The sequence below is a fragment of the Salmo salar genome, chromosome 20 (genome assembly GCF_965601325.2).
Source record: "Salmo salar chromosome 20, fSalSal1, whole genome shotgun sequence".
NCBI lineage: Eukaryota > Metazoa > Chordata > Actinopteri > Salmoniformes > Salmonidae > Salmo > Salmo salar.
The window spans coordinates 59,671,587-59,698,030 of NC_138310.1; the positions used below are offsets into that span (position 1 = coordinate 59,671,587).

Here is a 26,444-nt window from a genome sequence, read left to right on the forward strand (position 1 = left end):
CACCCTATTCTCTATTTAGTGAACTACTAAATATGGGCCCAGGTCAAATGTAGTGCAATATATAGGGAATAGGGTTCCATTTGGGACGTAGCCCAATACATACCGGATTTCTGACCATTCAACTCCCAGTGTCACGCCCTGATCTGTTTCACCTGTCCTTGTGATTCTCTCCACCCCCTTAAGGTGTCGCTTATTTTCCCTGGTGTATTTATCCCTGTGTTTCCTGTCTCTCTGTGCCAGTTCATCTTGTATATTCAAGGCAACCAGACTGTTTTTCCCGTGTGCCTGCTTTTCTATTCTCTCTTACTAGTACTCCTGGTTTTGACCTTTGCCTGTTTTTCTGGACTCCATTCCCGCCTGCCTGACCATTCTGCCTTCCCATTCTGCCTGCCCTGACCTCGAGCCTGCCTGCCATTTTGTACCTCTGGAACTCTGAACTGGTTTTGACTTTTTAGATGGATATAGGTCTATGAAAGAGAGGTTGAACAGACTGGTAATAGGGGTTGCAACAATGGTGGTGGATAGTTTTAGAGAGGGTCCAGATTGTCTAGCCCAGCTGATTTGTACGGGTCCAGGTTTTGCAGCTCTTTCAGAACATCTGCTATCTGGATTTGGGTGAAGGAGAAGCTGGGGAGGCTCTGGCAAGTAGCTGCGGGGGGGGGGGGGGGGCTGTTGGCCGGGGTTGGGGTAGCCAGGAGGAAAGCATGGCCAGCCGTAGAGAAATGCTTATTGAAATGTTCAATTATCATGGATTTATCGGTGGTGACCGTGTTACCTAGCCTCAGTGCAGTGGGCAGCTGGGAGGAGGTGCACTTGCTCTCCATGGACTTTACAGTGTCCCAAAACATTTTGGAGTTAGAGCTACAGGATGCAAACTTTTGTTTGAAAAAGCTAGCCTTTGCTTTCCTGACTGGCTGCGTGTATTGGTTCCTGACTTCCCTGAACAGTTGCATATTGTGGGGACTATTCGATGCTATTGCAGTCCGCCACAGGATGTTTTTGTGCTGGTCAAGGGCAGTCAGGTCTGGAGTGAGAACCAAGGACTATATATGTTCTTAGTTCTACATTTTTTTAAATGGGCATGCTTATTTAGGATGGTGAGGAAATTACTTTTAAAGAACGACCAGGCATCCTCGACTGACGGGATGAGGTCAATATCCTTCCAGGATATCCGGGCCAGGTTGATTAGAAAGGCCTGCTCGCAGAAGTGTTTTATGGAGCATTTGACAGTGATGAGGGGTGGTCGTTTGACCGCGGACCCATAGCGGATGCAGGCAATGAGGCAGTGATCGCTGAGATCCTGATTGAAAACAGCAGAGGTGTATTTGGAGGGCAAGTTGGTCAGGATAATATCTATGAGGGTGCCCATGTTTATGGATTTAGGGTTGTACCTGGTGGGTTCCTTGATGATTTGTGTGAGATTGAGGGCATCTAGTTTAGATTGTAGGACTGCCGGGGTGTTCAGCGTATCCCAGTTTAGGTCACCTAACAGAACGAACTCTGAAGATAGATGAGGGGCAATCAATTCACATATGGTGTCCAGGGCACATCTGGGAGCTGAGGGGGGTCTATAACAGGCGGCAACAGTGAAAGACTTATTTCTGGAGAGATTCATTTTTAAAATTAGAAGCTCGAACTGTTTGGGCATAGACCTGGAAAGTATGACAGAACTTTGCAAGCTATCTCTACAGTAGATTGCAACTCCTCCCCCTTTGGCAGTTCTATCTTGATGGAAAATGTTGTAGTTGGGTATTGAAATCTCAGAATTTTTGGTGGCCTTCCTAAGCCAGGATTCAGACATGGCAAGGACATCAGGGTTGGCAGAGTGTGCTAAAGCAGTGAGAAAAACAAACTTAGGGAGGAGGCTTCTGATGTTGACATGCATGAAATCAAGGCTTTTTCGATTATAGAAGTCAACAAATGAGAGTGCCTGTGGACACGCAGGGCCTGGGTTAACCTCCACATCACCCGAGGAATAGAGGAGGAGTAGGATGAGGGTACGGCTAAAGGCTATCAAAACTGGTCGTCTAGTGCGCTGGGGACAGAGAATAAAAGGAGCAGATTTCTGGGCGTGGTAGAATAGATTCAGGGCATAATGTGCAGACAGGGGTATGGTGGGGTGCGGGTACAGTGGAGGTAAGCCCAGGCACTGAGTGGTGATAAGAGAGGTTGCATCTCTGGATGTGCTGGTTATACTGGGTGAGGTCACCGCATGTGTGGGGGGTGGAACAAAGGAGGAATCTGAGGCATGTAGAGTGGGACTAGGGGCTCCACTGTAAATTAAAACAATGATAACTATCCTAAACAACAGTATACAAGGCATATTGACATTTGAGAGAGACATAAAGCGAGGCATAAAGCAATCACAGGTGTTGATTGGGAGAGCTAGCTAAGACAACAACGGGTAAGACAACAACAGCTAATCAGCTAAGACAACAACAACAGGTAAAATGGCAATGAATGGGCAGAGAGGGTCGGTTAACTACACACAGGGCCTGAGTTCGGGGCTAGGGCCGACAGATAAACAAAAACAATTAACAAAATGGAGTACCGTGATAAATGAACAGTCCAGCAGGCATCAGCTATGTAGCCAAGTGATCATAGGGTCCTGTGAACAGCAATAGATGTAACACGGAAGCCGCGGGGTAGTCGTTACTACGCTAGCACGCGGGAGACACAGCGTTTAAAGTTAGCAGGCCGGGGTAAGTAGAAGCGTCTGTTCCGACGTCCGGCAATGGCCGGTTGAGGGCACAGCAGATGGAAATATGTCTGCGGACCAGTCGTGGTGGTACGGCGGGCGTTGTGTCGACAAAGGGTCTGGGTGTCACGTCCGTCGTATGGAGTGGACCAAAACGCAGCGGGAATGTAAGTGCTCATCTTCTTCTTTATTTATAAAGAAAAGTGATACAAAACACTTTAAAAAAACAACGACGAAAAAACAGTCTCGTAAGGACAAAATGACTATACAGAGAAACAACTACCCACAAATCCCATGACAAAAACACCTCTATTAAATAGGACCTTCAATTAGAGGCAACGAGGAACAGCTGCCTCCAATTGAAGGTCAACCCAATAAACTACGCATAGAAATAGAACAAATAGAATGAACATAGAAATACACTAACAAGAACATAAACCAAAACACCCCGAAACACCCTAAACAAACACCCCCTGCCACGCCCTGACCAAACTATAATAACAAACAACCCCTTTTACTGGTCAGGACATGACACTGGGCCAGATGGCAAAAGAGGTATTGTGGTTGTAGTAATTTCGTTTCGTCCTGGCTCGCGGCTAACTGGTGCTAGTTTGGGGCAGGGGCATTAGCCACTATAGCCACTCGGTAGCAGCTAGCTAGCAGCGATGATCCACTGCAAAGGTCCAGAGCTTATGGCAAGTATCCGGTGGAGTAGTGGATTCTAGCCATGTCCGGGAGGCATCTGCTGGGTAGCCGGGTGATCACAGAGTAGGCCGGGAGGTGGGCCTGGCTCAGGGCTAGCTTCGGGGCTGGGTCACTCGGTGGCAGCTAGCTAGCTGTGATGATCAGGAGTAATGGTCCAGGGTTTACGGCAGGAATCCGGCGTTGTAGTGGAGAAAAACAGTCCGAGGGTGGTAAGTATTATCCATGCTAAAAAAAACAGTTGGTGCCTGTGCAGAAGGTAAAGGCCGCTAGCAGTGGCTAACAATGACTAAATAGCTAGTAGCTAATTAGCTGGTTAGCTTCTGATGGCTAGCTTCTGATGGAGGTTCTGGCTATAAGGTCTTAAAAAAAAAAATAGAGGATCCGTGTCACATTGAGTGAGGCAGGTTACCGGAAGGTATATTTCATTTAAAAATAGAAAAGAGATTGAAAATAAATTAAAATATATACATAAAAGACGAATAATACAAAAAGTAAACGAGAGAACGAAGTGCAGACGTGGTTTTCTATTTTCTATTCTCTCTTACTAGTACTCCCGGTTTTGACCTTTGCCTGTTTTTCCAGACTCCATTTCCGCCTAACTGACCATTCTGCCTGCCCTGAACTCAAGCCTGCCTGCCATTCTGTACCTCTGAACTAGTTTTGACCTTTTGCCTGTCCACAACCATTCTCTTGCCTACCCCTTTTGGATTGTTAATAAACACCTTGGACTCTAACCATCTGCCTCCTGTGTCTGCATCTGGGTCTCGCCTTGTGCCCTAATACCCAAACTGTATATACCCACTAAGACTATCAAGCAGCATGACATCCTAAACAGACACGCAAGCACACACACACACTGCTTTGTCATGTTTAGACAACAGGACATAAGCCATGTGACAAACAGGAGCCTGAGTTTAGTCACATCACTATTACTGATTTACATTTAGATTTCAACTTAAATCAAGGAAAATGTAAAGATGAGAAATAGTGATCCCTACACTGAGACTGAGTGCTTAGACATTGAATGCACGGGCTGTCCTTATGAATATGGGGCTGTCGTTGTCTGCATCCCAAATGGCACGCTATTCTCTATATAGGGAGCCATTTCAAACACACTTTTATATTACTGCAGCAGCAAGGTCACTGGGGCTGGTCTCCTGGGGCCGTGTAGATGAATAAAGCTGGTACACTAACACAGTTAGGCTACACATCACAATGTTACTGTAGGACTACTGCATCATCTATAACACTGTTACTGTAGGCTTACTGCATCATCAATCACACTGCTACTGTAGGCCTACTGCATCATCTATAACACTGCTTTGCTGTAGGTTTACTGCATCATCTATAACACTGTTACTGTAGACCTACTGCATCATCTATAAAACTGTTACTGTAGGCCTACTGCATCATCTACAACACTGTTACTGTAGGCCTACTGCATCATCAATTACACTGGTACTGTAGTCCTACTGCATCATCAATCACATTGTTACTCTAGGCCTACTGCATCATCAATCACACTGTTACTGTAGGCCTACTGCATCATCTATAACACTGTTACTGTAGGCTTACTGCATCATCAATCACACTGTTACTGTAGTCCTACTGCATCATCAATCACACTGTTACTGTAGGCCTACTGCATCATCTATAACACTGTTACTGTAGGTCTACTGCATCATCAATCACACTGTTACTGTAGGCCTGCTGCATCATCTACAAAAATTTTACTGTAGGCCTACTGCATCATATATAACCCTGTTACTGTAGGCCTGCTGCATCATCTATAACACTGTTACTGTAGGCTTACTGCATCATCAATCACACTGTTACTGTAGTCCTACTGCATCATCAATCACACTGTTACTGTAGGCCTACTGCATCATCTATAACACTGTTACTGTAGGTCTACTGCATCATCAATCACACTGTTACTGTAGGCCTGCTGCATCATCTACAAAAATTTTACTGTAGGCCTACTGCATCATATATAACCCTGTTACTGTAGGCCTGCTGCATCATCTATAACACTGTTACTGTAGGCCTGCGGCATCATCTATAACACTGTTACTGTAGGTCTACTACATCATCAATCACACTGTTACTGTAGGCTTACTGCATCATCTATAACACTTACTGTAGGCCTGCAGCAGCATCTATAACACTGTTATTGTAGGCCTGCTGCATCATCTATCACACTGTTACTGTAGGCCTGCTGCATCATCAATCACACTGTTACTGTAGGCTTACTGCATCATCAATCACACTGTTACTGTAGTCCTACTGCATCATCAATCACACTGTTACTGTAGGCCTACTGCATCATCTATAACACTGTTACTGTAGGTCTACTGCATCATCAATCACACTGTTACTGTAGGCCTGCTGCATCATCTACAAAAATTTTACTGTAGGCCTACTGCATCATATATAACCCTGTTACTGTAGGCCTGCTGCATCATCTATAACACTGTTACTGTAGGCCTGCGGCATCATCTATAACACTGTTACTGTAGGTCTACTACATCATCAATCACACTGTTACTGTAGGCTTACTGCATCATCTATAACACTTACTGTAGGCCTGCAGCAGCATCTATAACACTGTTATTGTAGGCCTGCTGCATCATCTATCACACTGTTACTGTAGGCCTGCTGCATCATCAATCACACTGTTACTGTAGTCCTACTGCATCATCAATCACACTTACTGTAGGCTTACTGCATCATCAATCACACTGTTACTGTAGTCCTACTGCATCATCAATCACACTGTTACTGTAGGCTTACTGCATCATCTATTACACTTACTGCAGGGCCTATTTTATCAACTATAACACTGTCACTGTAGGACTACTGTGTCATCAAACATACTGTTACTGTAGTCCTACTGCATCATCAATCACACTGTTACTGTAGGACTACTGCAGCATCTATCAGTAGCAGCCTCTGATCAATCCATCAGCCAGCCATCCCTCACCTTGTCAGCCACCCTGTAAAACAGATGTGGGATATGAAGTGAGGCAACGTGCCAGCTGCCACCCAGAGACACCACCAGCCTGGCAGAATGGTGCTTGGGCTCTGCGCTGGCTGACCAGAATAATCATATTCTAGATGACTAGTTTTCTGACCTATTCAGTAATATCCAGAATATGCAAATGTAAATACACTATGTACTGGTCCCTGATCTTAGCACGATTGGGTTTCAGCGAAGCACTTTATGAACATGATGTGTTATTACATATTTAATGAATTGCTGGGACAAACTACAGGAGAAGAACAGCCTGCTGATCAAAACAGGTTTTACATTTTTTTTTGTGCCCACACTCCCTCAATGGTCATTTTGCTCCCCCTATGGTCATTCCCCCCCACCCCCTCAACAGTATTTACTCTGCCTTATTTACTCATCACTGCTACAGTTGTTATTGTACATAGTATATAGTGCTATTTATATTCATATTGTTGTTGTTTTTATTACCATTTACATCATTTTAATTCACTTACAGTGGGGGGAAAAAGTATTTGATCCCCTGCTGATTTTGTACGTTTGCCCACTGACAAAGAAAGGATCAGTCTATAATTTTAATGGTAGGTTTATTTGAACAGTGAGAGACAGAATAACAACAAAAATATCCAGAAAAACACATGTCAGAAATGTTATAAATTCATTTGCATTTTAATGAGGGAAATAAGTATTTGACCCCAACTCTCAATCAGAAAGATTTCTGGCTCCCAGGTGGCTTTTATACAGGTAACGAGCTGAGATTAGGGAGTGATCCTAACCGCAGCTTGCTACCTGTAAAAAAGACACCTGTCCACAGAAGCAATCAATCAATCAGATTCCAAACTCTCCACCATGGCCAAGACCAAAGAGCTCTCCAAGGATGTCAGGGAGAAGATTGTAGACCTACACAAGGCTGGAATGGGCTACAAGACCATCGCCAAGAAGCTTGGTGAGAAGGTGACAACATTTGGTGTGATTATTCGCAAATGGAAGAAACACAAAAGAACTGTCAATATCCCTCGGCCTGGGGCTCCATGCAAGATCTCACCTCGTGGAGTTGCAATGATCATGAGAACGGTGAGGAATCAACTCAGAACTACACGGGAGGATCTTGTCAATGATCTCAAGGCAGCTGGGACCATAGTCACCAAGAAAACAATTGGTAACACACTACGCCGTGAAGGACTGAAATCCTGCAGCGCCCGCAAGGTCCCCCTGCTCAAGAATACATATACATGCCCGTCTGAAGTTTGCCAATGAACATCTGAATGACTCAGAGGACAACTGGTGAAAGTGTTGTGGTCAGATGAGACCAAAATGGAGCTCTTTGACATCAACTCAACTCGCCGTGTTTGGAGGAGGAGGAATGCTGCCTATGACCCCAAGAACACCATCTCCACCGTCAAACATGGAGGTGGAAACATTATGCTTTGGGGGTGTTTTTCTGCTAAGGGGACAGGACAACTTCACCGCATCAAAGGGACGATGGACGGGGCCATGTACCGTCAAATCTTGGGTGAGAACCTCCTTCCCTCAGCCAGGGCATTGAAAATAGGTTGTAGATGGGTATTCCAGCATGACAATGACCCAAAACACACGGCCAAGGCAACAAAGGAGTGGCTCAAGAAGAAGCACATTAAGGTCCTGGAGTTGCCTAGTCAGTCTCCAGACCTTAATCCCATAGAAAACCTGTGGAGGGAGCTGAAGGTTTGAGTTGCCAAACGTCAGCTTCGAAACCTTAATGACTCGGAGAAGATCTGCAAAGAGGAGTGGGACATAATCCCTCCTGAGATGTGTGCAAACCTGGTGGCCAACTACAAGAAACATCTGACCTCTGTGATTGCCAACAAGGGTTTTGCCACCAAGTACTAAGTCATGTTTTGCAGAGGGGTCAAATACTTATTTCCCTCAGTAAAATGCAAATCATTTTATAACATTTTTGACATGCGTTTTTGTGGATTTTTTTGTTGTTATTCTGTCTCTCACTGTTCAAATAAACCTACTATTAAAATTATAGACTGATCATTTCTTTGTAAGTGGGCAAACGTACAAAATCAGCAGGGGATCAAATACTTTTTTTCCCCCACTTGGAACTCGAAGCCTAAGATTTCCACTGTACCCAGCAATCACACCTGCAACCCTGTACATGTGACTATTAAATACTGAATCTGAATGTTGCTAAGTGAAAAAGTCCTGATTAATCTCACCCCTCATTAAACAATCAAATTCCTGGGTAGTATTCACTAGAAACCAAACGGAAGAAAACAGACCTGAACTTTTTCAATAAGAAACTGTCATTTTCGTTTACAAAACGTTTACCATTGCAAAACGTTTTGCTACGCTGTGCACTAATGAATACAACCCTGCTGAATGAAACCCACCTAGAGGGGAGAGCTAATTCATTATGACACGTTATCTTATTTAGAGCTTTATTCAGACTGGCTTCTATAGAGAAGATAAACGAGCTAACCAGGCCTAATGAGCTGAGATGATGGAAGGTGGCACCGTGGGGCAGGATACTGCCTTATAGCATCACAACACAGTGTTGTAGCATCTGTCTGATAGGAGGTTCATTATTCTCCTCCACAGGACGGTGTGCAGTTGATGTGTCAGAATGGAGTTTAGCCCTTTAAGACCCAGGAGTGGTGTTCCATCATCTAGGTTGCATCCCAAATGGCACCCTATTCTCTATACTGTAGTGTACAGTACTACTTTTGACCAGGTCCCATAGTGCACTATATAGGGTGTCATTTGGGACATAGCCCTAGTCTAGATCGAGGGATGGCCAACTTCACTTCTCAGCCATATTTAACCTTTTATTTAAGTAGGCAAGTCAGTTAAGAACAAATTCTTTTTCACAATGACAGCCTAGGAACAGTGCCTTGTTCAGAGGCAGAACGACAGATTGTTTACTTGTCAGCTCGGGGATTTGATCTAGCAAACTTTCGGTTACTGGCCCAACGCTCTAACCACTTCGGCTACCTGCCTCCCTAAATTCCCTAGTTATTCATAACACTAGCTAGATTCAACATGCCAGTCCATATGTTCAGGATGCATGTACACATCAAGATAATGTGTACAAGGTTTTTACAAGGCCTCATACGATAGATCACTATGGTCGAGTTCCTTCCCAAATACATTGCAGATACATGCAAGATCTTACAATGCCTGGATAGGTACTGTATTTTTAACATATCAGCTAACCACATCACATGATATCACCCTCTGATGCCCGACTGCATAGTGATGACATAGCACGCAACCATTGGTTGACTCAATGCAACGCCTGCAAATCTAGTCGAACTTGACCTATATCTCTCTTCCCCTCCTACTCCACCTCCTCCACATCTTCCTACTCCTCCTTTCATCCACTCATCATTGTCACCCTGATCCTACTTGACTCTGCTCTCTGTCTCTCCACGTCTCTCTCTCCATTGTTCTGTAATCAGACTGGTCTCTGTTCAGAGTCCTGACCCTCTGAATCATTCATTCATACATACATGAGAGACACGATTAGCATTATATTAGCATTATGCTAAAATGTTCCCTCCATCCCACGGTCTCTCTCCAATTGAGACCGTGCTGCTACGGTATGTGGTCATCCAACCTCAAGTGAACTGTGGGGATATGAATCACAGACAGATGCAGCCCTGCACACTCATATGTTGCGTCCCAAATAGCACTCTATTCTCTTTATAGTATACTGGTCAAAAGTAGTCCACTGTATCAGGAATAGGGTACCATTTGGAATGCATGCTACATCTCTACCCTAGCCTGCTTGTGTCTGTTTTCCATTACAGCAATCACATTTTTAGATTCCATTTTTGCTCTTTAACAATCTCTAATTGAGAGTTATGCTATTCATTCTAGTTCTCATGTACTGTAGTTTGTCCTGCCTGATGACAGAGACGTGTTAATGGAACCATTTGTTAGAGAGGAGACATTACTCAGAAAGAAATGGAATGTTCTCGATACAGAACTGTTCACCATCATACACACTGTTTCATCATACCAGGGGCACATTAAAAACACACCTCCTGACATGCAGCACTAAAAAGCATCACATGAAACACAGTATGTACACACATGGAACTCTATTCCTATAGTTCACTACTTTTGACCATAGGGCTCTGGTCAAACATAGTGCACTATATAGGAAATAGAGTGCCATTTGAGACTCATCTACAATTTCCACTTCTACAAGGAGTTGATGGATGATGGTTAATAAAGACAGATTTTCCATTCAACACATCTCGCTACAAATGAAAGCTATCATATGAAACAACTATAGCCTAGTAGGACTAATATTTCACCATTTATCCAGATATATTAGACAGGAAGCCTAAGAGGCCAAATGGGAACTATTAGTGAAATATGATGATTGAATGGACTGGTTCCATCTTCATACCTGCAACAGCTACCATTAAGGTTGCCTCTTATGCTTCTACACCTGCATTGCTTGCGGTTTAGGGTTTTAGGCTGGGTTTCTGTACAGCACTTTGTGACATCGGCTGATGTAAAAAGGGCTTTATAAATAAATGTGATTGATTGATTGGTGAAGTCTGAACTAGGCATCAGCCACAGTTAGGCTTTACTGTTACTACCAGCCTTCACTAGCCAATGTCCACCTAAAGTAGTTAAATATATATATATATATATATATGTCAAATCAATCAATCAAATGTATTTTATAAAGCCATTATTACATCAGCATCTATTGAAGACATGTTATTGTACTACAGAGGAATCTTCCCCATTGAAAATGATCACAGTTTAGTCTCAATTTCACACTGAGTGCCAAGTTCAACTCCACTAAGCTGAAGCCTGTTGACAGATTGGTCTATCTGCTGTAAACATTCATATCATGTTTCCAATCTGAGCTACTGCCATCCCTGTGGTCCATATGGTCATGATCATGGATTGTATTGTGGTGGCTGATACAGTATTGTGAAAGAACTATGCTCACCACAGAGCAAAAGGGTCAAGTAAGTCTGTGAACACCATGGCATGAGTCTGCATCTGATGCAGAGGGGCTGTAGACATGTGACAGTGTGCTGGGGCTATCTGGTGTGTTTCTTGTTCCCCTGGTGATCACAGAGCATACAGGTGGAATGGGTCTAGCAGCCAGACCACAGCAGCACAAATCTCTGCCCTGTACAAACAGACACATGCATGAACACACAGACAGACAGACATACAGACAGACACACCCCACTGGGCACAGACGTCAGTTTAACATCTAGTTTTGATTTACATTTCGTTGAGTTGTCAATTGAGTTGTGAATGCAATGTAAAATCAACAACAAATGTCACCATGTCATTGGATTTAGGTTAAAAACTTGTGTGAAAAAAAAATGAAATGCCCTTACATTGATGACTTTTTGCAAATTATATCAGTTTTCCCACCTTGATTCAACGTCACTTTTATTTTTTGGGTTGAAATCACGTGGAAACAACGTTGGTTCAACCAGTTTTTGCCCAGTGCGGCACCTTCTGTGGTCCCATCCACCACATCATGTATCTGATCTGGGCACCATGTACCTGATCTGTGTGTTCTAAATATTGCAAATGGGTCATGTTATGTTAGTAGTCATCTTCAGATGTTGAAGTGTTGTCTAACAAGCACAAACTCAAATGAGGAAACGGTCACACTCCATAAGAGTTCAGAGTAATGCCTCAATCCCCAATAAGAATGAACCCCATCTCTAATAACACCCTATCTGTAATCTCTAGTTACAGGGTTTCTAGACTACAATGTCAGACCTGTACAGAACAGAACACATGCAGAAGCTGCAACCCCCGTTTTGCCAGGCATCGAGTCATCCACTGAGACCCGTACCCTTTATTATGGTGGTACAATGTAGCGCTCTGTGCGTGTTGATGATGTTGTGTTACATGTGTAAAATGCTGTTGCTGATATGGTTTATATTTCCTTACCAGGTTGAGCACAGTCTCCACGATATCCCTGTTGCTAACCTCCCCCACCTGGATCAATCCGATCAGAACCGCGAATTTCATCTTGATATTCCGGATGGGCACCTGCGGGTTGATTATCCCGCCCGGTAGAACCATAGAACCCGAGCCAGATACCATTATTTTCCCAGTACCTGAGCACACTTGCTGCCCATGACCCGGGGGGATTTCACGGTCCGAAAGAGACACAGCTCCCGGCATCTTCACCGCCGGCCTCTCACTTGTCATGTCCTTTCAACCAGATCGATATCACCTGCTTTAATCGCTGTTCAACTGCATCAATTAATTAGGATACAAAATAGAAGATTCTGGAAGAGCCTGACGAAAGGGAAACCTCTATATTGTTTACATCCACTCTCTCTGCCGTGCGCGAATAGGAACCGCAATCTGGTAATCATTTACTGAGGGTAGAACGAGCAGTGTCCTTCCCTGTACGCAGACGTCTTCCGTTAATCTGAACAGATTGAAGCTGAACAGCGCCGCAACCGCTGCAGGGTCTCTAGGCTATAGCTCGGTCATGTTGCCCCCTGCCTGCGGGAAGAAGCGCGTCACATGAGGTGTATGTAATTTTAGGAGAGAATACTTTAAAGGGATTCAACAAAGCCTTTACAGTTGAATTGGTTGTGAATCAGTCCATCTTTGTTGTTTTATTGCTGTCTAAACTTCATTTATCAAAGCAGTAGCCAATAGAAGGGAGGAAAAGATTACTCAAAGGCTTTTTAGTGAAAGCGCCAGTAACACAATAGAGAAAGCACCTTATTAAAGATTAGATTGTGAAAAGCTTTGCGGGTAGTTTGAATAATTGTTTTATTACAGGTAGCCTAAATACAAGTGGCACTCTATTTCTCTTTATAGTCCACTAGGCTCTGGTCAAACTTGCACTAAATATGGTGCCGTTTGCGACTCATTCTCTGAGTTATATGAGTCATACAATGGGAGGACGCTACTCTTACCATTTCTTTTTACTTCCAGACAGCTTCAAATCATTAGAACAAATACTTTTAATTAATCACCCTTATTCCTTGTGTAATTTCTGCACAAAACTACACACACACAGAGAGAGAGAGAAAGAGAAGACACACGCACGCACGCACACACACACGGGTAAGGCTGTCTACTTGTCTTTTATTTCATTATGTAAATAGGACTCCTGGTGTCTCGCAGCTCGTTGAACAGTCTGTAGATGTGGAAGTGACCTTGGAGAGTCTTCCTGCAGAACTACAGAAGAACAGACAGAACAGAAATAACAGGTTTGGGGGAAGTTACTAATATTTTGTCCCCAATGGCACCCTATTTCCTATATAGTGCACCTCTTTTGACCAGGGCCCATGGGGTTCTGGCCAAAAGTAGTGTACTATGTAGGGAATAGGGGCCACTTGGGATGGGACCCTGGTCAAAGTAATGCACTATATAGGGAATAGAGTGGCATTTGGGACGCAAAATAAATCTGTAACCTTATGAATCCAGTCTGTTTGATGAAGCTGTATTGTTCAGAAATCAGATGATGCTATCTAGTGGATAAATGAATACATTATTTAAGTGAAGATGGGAGGAAGCTATATATATGGCCCAATCCCAAATGTGTCAAACTTCATTCCACGGATGGCCGAGTGTCTACGGTTATTGATTTTTCCTTTCAATTCAGACCTAGACAACCAGGTGAGGGGAGTTCCTTACTCATTGTTGACATTAATTAACCAATCAAGTACAAGGGAGGAGCGAAAACCCGCAGACACTTGGCCCTCCATGGAATTAGTTTGACACGTGTGCCCTATGCACTTGATTGGTGTATGCAGTATGGTGAAACATGCACCTAGCCTATCAGAGTGCAAGTTGGAGCTATTACCGTATTTCTCTGCCAGTAAAATCCTCTCATATCGCCACAAGTGCACAGGGCATAGGGTCTAGGGGTCAATTTGGGATAAGCCATCTTTTGTGATCCCTCCATCATTAATCTGATTATTTCAATAAAACGTATTCCATATGTATGAAACACAAATTAAAAATGAACAACCCCTGAGTTGTGAGATAAACAGACCAAAGGTTGTAATACACAGTATGACCACCAGGGAGCAACAACATCCTGTAAATAATAAATAATAATCATCATTTGGTGGGTGCTTATATTTGTCCTATTTCACACATGCATAAGTGTGTATTAATACACGTGGGATTTGTAAATTATTTTTTTGGCATATCCTAACTCCCCCTGAGACACCCTCAGAGAGTGGGGTCACAGCCAGGGTCTGCCATTATCAACGGCGATCATGGAGAAATTAGGGTTAAGTGCCTTGCTCAAGGGCACATTGGCAGGTTTGTCTTCCACCCTCTAAAAAAACTGGGTGCCATTTAAAGGAAAAGTTTGGTATCACTCTGTTCTCTCCCTGATTACATTCCACTATGTGCTCCCAGGCCTCGCTGGTCATTGTGTTCTTTTTTTATTTATTTATTTATTTTTATACTCCGTTTTCTCCCCAATTTCGCGGTATCCAATTGGTAGTTACAGTCTTGTCTCATCGCTGCAACTCCCGTACGGAGAGGTGTGTCCTCCAAAACACAACCCAACCAAGCCGCACTGCTTCTTGACACAATGCCCACTTAACCCAGAAGCCAGCCGCACCAATGTGACGGAGGAAACACCGGGCACCTGGCAACCATGTCAGCGTGCACTGTACCCAGCCCGCCACAGGAGTCGCTATTGCGAGATGAGACAAGGAAATCCCTGCCAGGAAAACCCTCCCTTAACTCAGACGATGCTAAGACAATTGTCGCTGCCCCATGGGTCCTCCGGTCGCGGCCGGCTGCGACAGAGCCTGGACTCGAACCCAGAATCTCTACTGGCACAGAACACTGCGCCACTCGGGAGGCCCCGGTCATTGTGTTCTTAACAGAAATAGGGCCAACTCACTGCCTAGCATGCTGCTATAAGGAGACAAGGGGGTTAGAACCCTTCTATGACTAATATAGCTCTAACTTGTCCTGGTCTAAGAGTGAATGGGAGTGTCTGTTCTGACGGAGAGTGCATGGGAGAGAGGTATTCTGACAGACTGGGTCTTGACTTACTTGACTTATTCCTTTCAGCTCCTAGTTGAGCAAAGAGCCTCGACGGTGCTCATCTCCAGCTAACTCTGTTCTGGGCGGTTTTCTTGACCTCATCCCAGGCGGTTTTTGCCTTCTTCATCTCTTCCTCATTCATCCCTCTCCATGTCTTTTTTAGGCGGCCTGTGACTGTGTGTGGTGTTGTGGTATTCGGGAGAGAGGTATGTAAACATGATCTGGTATATTGTTGCTGGCGGTGTCCCTGACATCACATGAGTGTTCTCTATGGTGTGGAACAGCTATGTGGGGTCAGGGGTGAAAGGTCATTAGAATGCTGGGAGGCCAGTAGATTGTTATAGATGTTTTTTTGAGGGTTTGGTTAAGACAAATTCCCTGAAGATAAGTTGACTGAGAACAAAATCTAATTTACTGCAACAACCTGGGGAAAAGTTACAGAAGAGAGGGAGAGGAGGGGTGATGAATGAGCCAATTCAAAGCTGGGGATGATTAGGTGGCCATGATGGAAATTTTGCCAGGACACCGGGGTTAACTGTTACGATAAGTGCCCTGGATCTTCAGTGACCACAGAGTCAGCACACCTGTTTAACGTCCCATCTGAAAGACAGCACCCTACACAGGGCAATGTTCCCAATCACTACCCTGGGGCATTAGGATCAGTTTTTTGCTTATTTTTACCAAAAGAAAGTTTGACTGGCCCTCCAACACCACTTTCAGCAGCATCTGGTCTCCCATCCAGGGACCAACCAAGATTGACCCTGCTTAGCTTCAGAGGCAAGCCAGCTGTTGGATGCAGGGTGGTATAGAGTAAAGGCTTAGAATGCATCCCACATGGCACCAAACCAGGGCTTTGGTCAAAAGTAGTGCACTATGTAGGGAATAGTGTGCCATTTGGGATGTGAAGTAGAGAACACACCATGTGAGGTGAGGTGTTGACTAGTGGAACATACAACTTTGAAAATAACAAACTGCAAGTGGAGTGAAAAGAGAGCGACTTTCAATGAAGCAAATTCCCTTAGAGCAATTAAGTTTTTATTCTAATCCATTCTAATTGCATTTGTCTGTAAAAAGAATAAACACGCAATATAAACTTTTTTTTTTACGTTGTTTAATTAAAAAATCTGGTCTCTGGAACTAAACTGAAGCTCAGTCCAGCCAGCTCTCTACAGCAGGTCTGGAGATCAAACCTGAGTCACATGGGCTCTGTCCCAAATGGCATCCTATTCCCTATATAGTGCACTACTTTAGATCAGAGCCCTATGGGGGTTCTGGTAAAAAAGTGGTGCACTATATAGGAAATAAGGTGCCATTTAGGATGCAGACATAGTTTTCAACCTTAAACACTAAGGTCATATAGAATAACATTACAGCCATTCAGGCACACACAGCACTGTTAAAGCCCAGTAAAACCAGTTTACAGATTAGTACCGTATGATTTACAATAACAATGACACAATGCAGGAATCAATATATAAGTTGTAGCATTAAGCCTTTCAAATATACAGTATATACAGCTAGTATGCTTGTATGTATGTTTTCACACACACCGATATATACAGACACATGCGTGCACACACAGCATATCTAACATAAAGCATTACATTTTACATGAATCAAATAACATACAGCTTCCCAGAAGCCTTGAAGAGCTTAAATGTCCTAGACATAACTGTAATACTAAATACTAATGGACATTGGGAGCATCATTCTGTTCTCTTTTCGGTCATAATAATACAAATAATAATAATAATAATAGGTTCATTCTAATAATTTTATAATAACATCATAATAACGTCTTAATAACATCCAGCACCTAAGGAGGTCTTCTTGTGTCATTGTGCAGAGAGTCCAGAGAAGCTCCATACTCTCTTCGGTCTCTGTGTTCTGGCATCACATTTCAAGACAGACCAACATGAACGTTAGCTTTGCACAGTAACAGTAGATCACCTGCTGGGGTTCAACAAACGGTGGTGATTAAACATGTAGAATCGTCAGGAAATAAATAGAAAATGACGACTGATGTTCGGCGGTCAGATGTGATAGGGCTGCCACCCACTGGTTTTAACCATTCGTCAGCATGGTCTATTTTATTCTTTAGCGCTGCAGCTCTGCCTATTGGCTTCAGGACTCTATGAATATATGAATATATACTCCTCTAGCACCAGACATGGTTGGCAGGCCATGGAAGGCATGGATGGGTCTAGCACCAGACATGGTTGGCAGGCCATGGAAGGCATGGATGGGTCTAGCACCAGACATGGTTGGCAGGCCATGGAAGGCATGGATGGGTCTAGCACCAGACATCATTTACTCTAGTGTAACAGACGTCACTGTGCTTCCTCGGTATAGCTTCCTCACTCACAAATCCTACTGGTCCTTGACCAGCATCTTGACAACGACTTAGCCAATTATGCTACCGAAACGTTAGCAGTTCGATAGCACAGGTGGAAACATTTCAGGCTAGGGAGTGAGGTTACAAATCCAACTCGGTTACACTAGTTCTAGGCTAAGCCAGGTTGGGTCTAGTTCCCTCCAGGTATGTGTGGGTCTAGCTTTAAGGACGGAAGACTCTAATGTCAGATCTTGGTCTCTGGCCCCTCTGTGCTGATTGGTTGGAAGGAGTTGCGAATACGAGCAGCTTCAGCGGCACAGAGGTGACCAAAGGCCTTGTTGTACCACTCTGGACTCCTCCCCCTGGAACAACAACAACACATGGTCAGGTTCAAACAAATCCAACAACAACAACTACAACAATAACAACTACACAATCTTCTGAAAAGAATCAACTATATTTATAAGGTATGTTAGGTGTGGACTCACTTGAGGTCCACCCTGCAGATGTGAGTGAGTCTGGATTTCCCAGAGCCGCAGGGTTCTAGAAGGTAGTTGGACTCTAGAACCACGGCCCTCACCCCACCGACCCGGGGACAGTCCTCATGTTCTACAGACACACACACCAATGCACACGTCCCCTTGGGAAGGTCAGTCCTCCACGACCTGACAGAAAGAGAGACAGACAGAGACAGACAGAGTCAGCGTCATTCAGTACAGACAGGTAGAACAGACAGGGCTTTATGTTGATGTGTGCTCTACAGAAACAACAAACATAGCATTTAACATGCTCTTGGGTATTCACTTTTCCTCTAAGTTGAAATGTAAATGTCAAAATTCTAAATACAAACGCACACACGCAAACCCACACACTCACCGTAGGACCAGGAAGTCTCTGCTGGGGTGTGGGGGCATGCGGTTGAGGACATAGTGGAACATCTCAGTGTATCTGTCCAGAGTCTCAGCTACCTTCCACTGTAGCAGGTCCACATCCCACAGGTGGCGCTCTCGCAGCACACGGTTCAACAAAACCGAGGGAGGGGCCTCCACTTCCACCGCCACACGCCACCGCCGCAAAGGGTTCCCATCACCCACCTTCTTACAGTAGAGCTCAGTGTTGTCTGAGCTGGTGCAGGACACCCAGCCCTTAGCCTTCTCTCTGACCTCCTTCAGGAGCTCCTGGAGCCTGCTCTCTATGTAGCTCTGGTACAGGTTCTGCGGTCTGATCTCTGAGTGTGTCTGGCAGGGTCTGGCCTCTGTCTGGTAGGACACATCGTCCTCCTCCTGCTGTCTACAGAGCTCCTCTAAGGTGGGAGCGTGAAGGTCCGCCTCCACGTACGAGTTCCTGGACTGAGTCACCATCTCGTGGGGAATCTGATTGGTCAGAGAAGAAAGATCAATCAGAGATCAGGTCGCTATGGATAAGAGTGTCTGATAAATGACAAAACATGTTTTTAAATGGTTCGATAACACTTAAAAGGCTGAAGGAATAATGCTTTATATCTTACCTGTCAGCAGGTATGAGCCTTTATAATGTTTTATAATGAGACTTATAACATTTTATGACATCCAATGTATCTAAGGCATCTTAGTAGCATTGTTGATTACTAATGAAGTATTCTACTGTATTCTATTCAGGTCTATTACCTCAAACAGTCGGTTGCACTCTATGATCATGTGGGCGAGTCCCTGCGTCGCAGCAAGGTTCTCATTCAGGTCCTTCTGGTCAGGGCGTCCTGTTGTGTACTTCCTCTGCATGGCCCTGAGGATCATGATTAACAGTTACTAACACAGCAGAGGATCATGGGTAATGAGACAATTATGAACACAGCAGCCAGAGCCCATCAGCCGAGATGCCAAATGAACGCATTAACCTTTTCCCTCTCTCCCACTGAATACAGCTAGTTAATCTCCCTCCCAACCCACCCTCTCTCTCCTGTCCTTCCTTCCCTGCCATCCTCACCCTCTCTCTCCTGTCCTTCTTCCTTCCCCGCCATCCTCTCCCTCTCTCTCCACTCCTTCCTCCCTGCCATCCTCTCCCTCTCTCTCCCTCCTCCCCGCCATCCTCTCCCTCTCTCTCCTTTCCCTCCTCCCTGCCATCCTCTCCCTCTCTCTCCTTTCCCTCCTCCCGGTCATCTCAACATCTCTCTCTGCATGCTATCCCTTTGATCCTGTAATCCTTAAAGAATCAGTTCCACCAGTTAGTTAAATGAGAGGTTTCTGTTTGTACACAGCGTGATGTCATAAAACACAGTGTTTTAAAGAGTACCCTGGAACTCCAGAACCTTCTTAATAAAAACAGGCAATAACCAAATGGCCAGTCTACTGTAGTTAGTTATTCCACTGTAGTTGAACCCCTGATGCCTGAGCCAGACTCCCACCTGGTTAACATCAGTCTTCATAGAGACCTAGTTAGGAGGACATCATCACTGGTGAGTCTAAAAGGAGGGCATACTGTATATAGGATCATTATTTATTATATAGCACAGCAAGGTGACCCAAATACAAGACCCAGTGGGTTATAGTTGTATCAGTCCATTATACACACTGCTGAAGGAACAGTCCATGGTGCCTCGTTTGGTCTTACTTTAGAGCTGATAAGGTGATGTACCGGTGTGTGTGTGTGTGTGTGTGTGTGTGTGTGTGTGTGTGTGTGTGTGTGTGTGTGTGTGTGTGTGTGTGTGTGTGTGTGTGTGTGTGTGTGTGTGTGTGTGTGTGTGTGTGTGTGTGTCTATATATGTGTGTGTCTATATATGTGTGTGTGTGTGTGTGTGTGTGTGTGTGTGTGTGTGTGTGTGTGTGTGTGTGTGTGTGTGTGTGTGTGTGTGTGTGTGTGTGTGTGTGTGTGTGTGTGCGTGTAGTGTACCGGGGTGAGAGGTTGTCCTTCTTCAGGATGTTGAGGTGGAACAGGGATGGGGCCAGACACACAGCGATGTTCATGGGAGTCATCTGGTTCTCCTCCACAGAGGAGGTAACATCAGACAGGAAGCAGAGCAGCATCTGGAGCACCTCCCTGTTTTCGTCTGACATCAGCATGATGGCCGTCTGCACAGCCTGCAACCGCTGGTCCTTAGGAACATCTGGAGGGAGGAGAGGGAGGAAGGGATAGAGGGAGGGATGAATAGAAGGAGGAGAGGACAGGAGAGGAGAAGAGAGGAGAGAGAGGGAATGAGAGTGAGACAGAGATAGTGGTTGAAATTTCCAACCATGGGAGAGATACCTTAGTTTGATTTGTCTGTGTGTGTGTGTGTGTGTGTGTGTGTGTGTGTGTGTGTGTGTGTGTGTGTGTGTGTGTGTGTGTGTGTGTGTGTGTGTGTGTGTGTGTGTGTGTGTGTGTGTGTGTGTGTGCGTGTGTGTGTATCAGTCCTTACACTGGTAGATGTGTAGGAAGGTCTCTCCCAGCTTGCTGGTCAGTAGAGGTTCAGGCAGGTCTCTGAAGAACTGTTTGACCATGTCTGCTACGTCGTACGCTGACTGGTCCTCGTAGCTGACATCATCAGGAGACGACTCATTCATCTGCCTCAGCGCCTGGATACGAGACTTCACACCAGACTTACGGAACAGGCCCACCTGCAGACGGAGTAGAGCAGAACGTTCAGACAGACCTGGTCCAGACACTGACAGACTGACCGGTTCTACAGAGAGAGGGACTGACAGTCTACAGACTACTGACAGTCTACCTGGTCTAGACACTGGCTCCTAAGGTATCGGAGGGCCTGCTGCAGACTGAGGGGGAGGGGCTGACCAGAGCGCTGGACGTGAACGATCAGAGGAACACCAAACACATTCTTGTCCTTGTAGTCTGGAACCTTCATCCTCTTCATGAACTTTGGAACTGACCTGACAGAGAGAGAACACAGGATGAGTCCCATGTCTACTCACACACAGGAATAGGGTGCAGCCTTGACAAGCTTATCTTGAATGATTGATTGTACTCACCAGGTCCATCCGTGTTTGTTGGACATGGAGTATTTCTCCATGATGGCAGTGAGGCGGAGGAGAGAGAACTTCTGCAGAAGGCTGAGCTGGCCTGCTGATTGGTTGGTGATCTGGAGCGAGGCCACTGAGTGGCTGAGCCGGTTGGACATCTGGAAGCTGGGCCATCGCAGACTAATGCCAGAGAGAGAGAGGACAACAGTTAGTATACGTTCCAAATTGCACCCTATTCCCTATATAGTGCACTACTTTTGACCAGATCCCCATAGTGCACCTTTTCCCTGCATACTGTCCTATGTAGGGAATAGAGTGCCATTTGGGATGCAAGCTTGGACAATGATGTCAACTTGAAGATTTGTAAATGTATCAAACAACTGAAACTAGCCACAAATCATTCACTAGACTTCACCTCTAAAAGGCGGACGTTTTGAGTATTATTAAGTTTCACGTTATAAAGGCCCTAAATATTGATGCTATACAACGTTTGACATGTTTGAACGAACGTAAATAGATTTTTTTTTTTTACTTTTCGTCGTGACATTTTCCTCGTGCGTCCTACATTTTGAGTAGCTTACTGAACGCGCAAACAACATGGAGTTATTTTTATGCTTTCGCCGTAAAGCCTCTTTGAAATCGGACAATGTGGTTGGATTAAGGAGATGTTTATCTTTCAAATGGCGTAAAATAGTTGATTGTTTGAGAAATTGAAATTATTAGATTTTTGCTGTTTTGAATTTCGCGCCATGCTATCTTGTCAAGCAATCCCGTTACCGGGATGAGAACGGGAAGGGGTCCCATAGAGGTTAAGTATTTAGCACTGTCAGTATGGAAATAACTACAAGGTACTAAACACTGAGATGTTAATAATCATTTGAGGACTATGATTCTTACCGGTTGGGTCTGGTTAGTGATGCTCCCACCCCTGAGTCCCTCCTCTCTCTGTGTCCTGTACAGTGAGTCTCAATGAGGGACACGCCGTCTCTGTCCCCGTCACTGGATGTGCTCTGTCCCTCCAGAACAGACGTCCCCTCAAAGTCCAGTGTGATCTGGCTGGATGACTTCAGACCTGCAGGCTGGATCCCCTGTCCATCCAGGCCTGCAGAGGGCAGAATGTTCTTAGACCAGTGGTCCACTATCTGCTGCAGGCCGTTGACGTGCTGCAGGATGTCATCCAGGTGGGGGAACAGGTCTTCCTTCTCCAGGTCCAGCAGGTCTCCAGTAGAGGCATAGAGGTGAGACCCAGGGACGTTGTCGTACACACTGATCCTACTGCCCCGCGGGCAGAACTGGGTGAGCGGGCGGTGGTAGAACTCCCTCGGGTTAGAGGTAGGGTGGGGGTTGGACTGGGGCTCCAGGGGGTTGACGTTGTCACTGTGCCAGGGGACAGAGGCCCCCAGGGTGGGGGAGAGGCTCTCTATGGACAGGGCCTTGGGGAAGGTGCCAGGCTTGTGGTCTTTGGGGATGTGGACCACCAGGTCCTCGTAGGAGCGGAACTCATTACGCTGATTGTGTTCGGCCACGCCCCTCTTCCCCTGGGCCACGCCACTGATCTGCTGCAGGCTGGAGAACACGGCTAAGTCCTCCAGATACATGCCACTGCGCTTGGCGTCGGACCGGTCCGTCCGCTGGGAGTGGGGCTTCCTCTCCTTCAGACTGGGGGAGGAGACAGTGCTGCCGCTGGAGTGGCTGCCCTCGCTGCTGGAGGGGCACTGGGGGGTTAGCCCTAGGATTGGTCCCCCAGTGGGTACCTCCGCCCCCGACCCGTCCCCATTGGTGATCTCCGCGCAGCGCAGCGTCTTCAGGGCCTGCGGCTCTGTCTGCAGTACCGGAGCGCTGATCACCAACTTCTTGCAATGCCCCCTACCCAGCGTGCCCCGGGAACGTAGCGTCTCCATGCGATGCAGGAAGTCCTTGGCTCGGGTCCGTCTGGCGCGGCCGTTTTTGGCGGGCAGCGAGCCGTAGTAGGGGAGGTGCTTAGGGAGGTGTGGTAGGGTAAGGGAGGTGGAGTCAGGTTCAGGCATGGCTGCAGAGTCGTAGTAGTTCCGGTTAGAGCAGTCTGAGTCCTCTGTGCTCACAGCCTGGTGGCCACTCCCCCCACTGCCCTCACTGTGGAGAGATGAGACCTCTGGTTCGCTGAGGTCAGTTAGAACACTCTCGCTACTGGTGGTGGTCTGCAGGCCCCGCCCCTCCCCCTCCCTGGGACTCTGCCCCTCCCCCTTTAGTCTGGACCAGCGGCGGCTCGTACACTCAAACGTCCATCTGTCACTGATGGCAAACAGGTCCTCCTCATCAGAGTCTTCACTCTGAATACACAGGAAGACAACACAAAATCAATTATCAACACATGATCACCTAGTCAGGTAGAAATCTAAACCTGTTAACAGTTACATAAACACACTCATCCGAGTCTTCCCTCTGGACACACAGGAAGGGAGAAGACACATAGCGCTGTCAGTACACTGTTATCAACACATGGTAACAAGATACAATCTGACTGATTGGTAGTAGTTATAAGCTGATGGGACAGCTGTATCTAGATATTGTGAGATCTGTGAGGGTGTGACATCACAGCCTGTCTGTATCTGTATCTGTTCCAGGAAGGAGAGGCAAATGTCATCTGCGTTTTTTTCCAAACAGTAAAAAACAGAGCCAGAGGATGTGTCTGTTCAGTTATAATCACATTACAGTTCTATATCGATCACATAATCATGACGATATAACAGCATTTATCTGGTTCTACAGCCATAAATAAACCAATAGGAAACATCCTGAAGCCTAGAGGGGCTTCCCTCCACACTGAAGGAAGAGGTGATGTGTGCGTCCCAAATGGCACCCTATTCCTTATAGTACACTTCTTTTGATCAGGGCACTGGTCAGAAGTAGTACATCCTTTAGGGAATACAACAATGGACAGATCTCACATATCACAGGATCTGAGTTAGAGGGATGGAAGGATAGATGGATGGAAGGATAGAGGGATGGAACAATAGAGGGATGGAAGGATAGAGGATAGAGGGATGAAAGAATAGACAGATGAAGGATAGAGGGATGAAAGAATAGAGAGATGGAAGGATAGAGGGATGGAAGGATAGGGGGATGGAAGGATAGAGGGATGGAAGAATAGAGGGATGGAAGAATAGAGGGATGGAAGGATAGAGGGATGGAAGGATAGGGGGATGAAAGAATAGAGGGATGGAAGGATAGAGGGATGGAAGAATAGAGGGATGGAAGGATAGAGGGATGGAAGGATAGGGGATGGAAGAATAGAGGGATGGAAGGATAGAGGGATGGAAGGATAGAGGGATGGAAGAATAGAGGGATGGAAGGATAGAGGATAGAGGGATGAAAGAATAGAGGGATGGAAGGATAGAGGGATGGAAGAATAGAGGGATGGAAGGATAGAGGGATGGAAGGATGGGGGATGGAAGGATAGGGGGATAGAAGAATAGAGGGATGGAAGAATAGAGGGATGGAAGGATAGAGGGATGGAAGGATAGGGGGATGGAAGGATAGAGGGATGGAAGGATAGGGGGATGGAAGAATAGAGGGATGGAAGAATAGACGGATGGAAGGATAGAGGGATGGAAGAATAGAGGGATGGAAAGATAGAGGGATGGAAGGATAGAGGGATGGAAGGATAGAGGGATGGAAGGATAGAGGGATGGAAGGATAGAGGGATGGAAGGATAGAGGGATGGAAGGATAGAGGGATGAAAGAATAGACAGATGAAGGATAAAGGGATGGAAGAATAGAGGGATGGAAGGATAGAGGGATGGAAGGATAGAGGGATGGAAGGATAGAGGGATGGAAGGATAGAGGGCGAAGAGGAGGAGTAGTTTTGTGTTGGCCGATATCTTCAGTATCTATTACCATAATACCATAGGAAGGTATACATAATGTCCTTGCATTGACTAAAAGTGTTATACATTTATCACTGCGCAACTGAACAGGATCATAATAATAATAATTAAAACCTCTACTTACCTTTTTCTTAGGAAGGTTGACGTCTAGTTTCATAGAGGCACACTTGTTCAAGGTGTTGAGTCGTCTGGAAGAGAAACAAGCCAAATGGATGTAAACAAAAACATTATCAGAGTTCATCCTTCTCTCCGAGAGAAGTCACCAGGAATAGACACAGTAAGCCAGCGTAGTTTGATCTGTTCTCCAGTCCAGGAGCTAAATGACTGTGGGGCTGACGACTACACAGCCAGGACAGTCCAAACCTAATCATGCCTGCTAACTGTGGCTAATAGCTTAATGGGCAGATGCTCTGGCCTCTCTCTCTCTATCTTCCTGCCTGTCTGTCTGCTTCTGGCCTCTCTCTCTCTATCTTCCTGCCTGTCTGTCTGCTTCTGGCCTCTCTCTCCCTGACAGGGACCTAATTGGTGAAGACTGCTGAGGTCCTGAGGGGCTGAGGGTAGCCTGCTGTGGTAGTCATTAGTCTATTCGCCTGTGGTTCACAGAAATTCTCCAGCAACACCTAACGGACTAGTCTATGTTGCTTCCTCAGCTGCACACAGACTTCTTGTTCGTGCTCCCTCTTAGTCACTCTCTCCTTCTACCCAGTAGAGTTCATAAACACAAAGGAAACTACGTCCCTGTTGATATTTTCTGGGCTAACAAGCTCTAAACAGCTCCATAACTGTTAAAGTTGGTTTCAATTCAATCTCACCCACAAGTTGCTAATGTAACAATGGAATTGTACAATATACCTCACAAACAGTAGGAGAATAAGGG

The 26,444-nt window shown here is 45.5% G+C and overlaps 2 protein-coding genes across 7 annotated transcripts in view; both read right to left on the reverse strand.

The window, feature by feature from the left end:
- LOC106580977 (neurobeachin) overlaps positions 1-12,841 on the reverse strand; it is a 313,133-nt gene extending 300,292 nt beyond the window's left edge. For both annotated transcript variants that reach the window (XM_045703701.2, XM_014162593.3), the window contains exon 1: positions 12,348-12,841. In XM_045703701.2, the coding sequence (XP_045559657.2) occupies positions 12,348-12,611 (264 nt within the window). In that variant the 5' untranslated portion in view covers positions 12,612-12,841. The remainder of the gene's footprint in view (positions 1-12,347) is intronic.
- A 3,685-nt stretch (positions 12,842-16,526) lies between these two features.
- Positions 16,527-26,444, reverse strand: part of LOC106580986 (stAR-related lipid transfer protein 13) — a 104,056-nt gene continuing 94,138 nt past the window's right edge. For all 5 annotated transcript variants that reach the window (XM_045703702.2, XM_082966605.1, XM_045703703.2 and 2 more), the window contains 10 exons: positions 25,692-25,755; positions 22,599-24,010; positions 21,711-21,881; positions 21,452-21,611; positions 21,143-21,341; positions 20,638-20,851; positions 19,419-19,533; positions 18,649-19,145; positions 18,261-18,437; positions 16,527-18,134 (listed from right to left, as the gene is read on the reverse strand). In XM_045703702.2, coding sequence (XP_045559658.2) covers positions 18,017-18,134; positions 18,261-18,437; positions 18,649-19,145; positions 19,419-19,533; positions 20,638-20,851; positions 21,143-21,341; positions 21,452-21,611; positions 21,711-21,881; positions 22,599-24,010; positions 25,692-25,755 — 3,127 coding nt within the window. In that variant the 3' untranslated portion in view covers positions 16,527-18,016. The remainder of the gene's footprint in view (positions 18,135-18,260; positions 18,438-18,648; positions 19,146-19,418; positions 19,534-20,637; positions 20,852-21,142; positions 21,342-21,451; positions 21,612-21,710; positions 21,882-22,598; positions 24,011-25,691; positions 25,756-26,444) is intronic.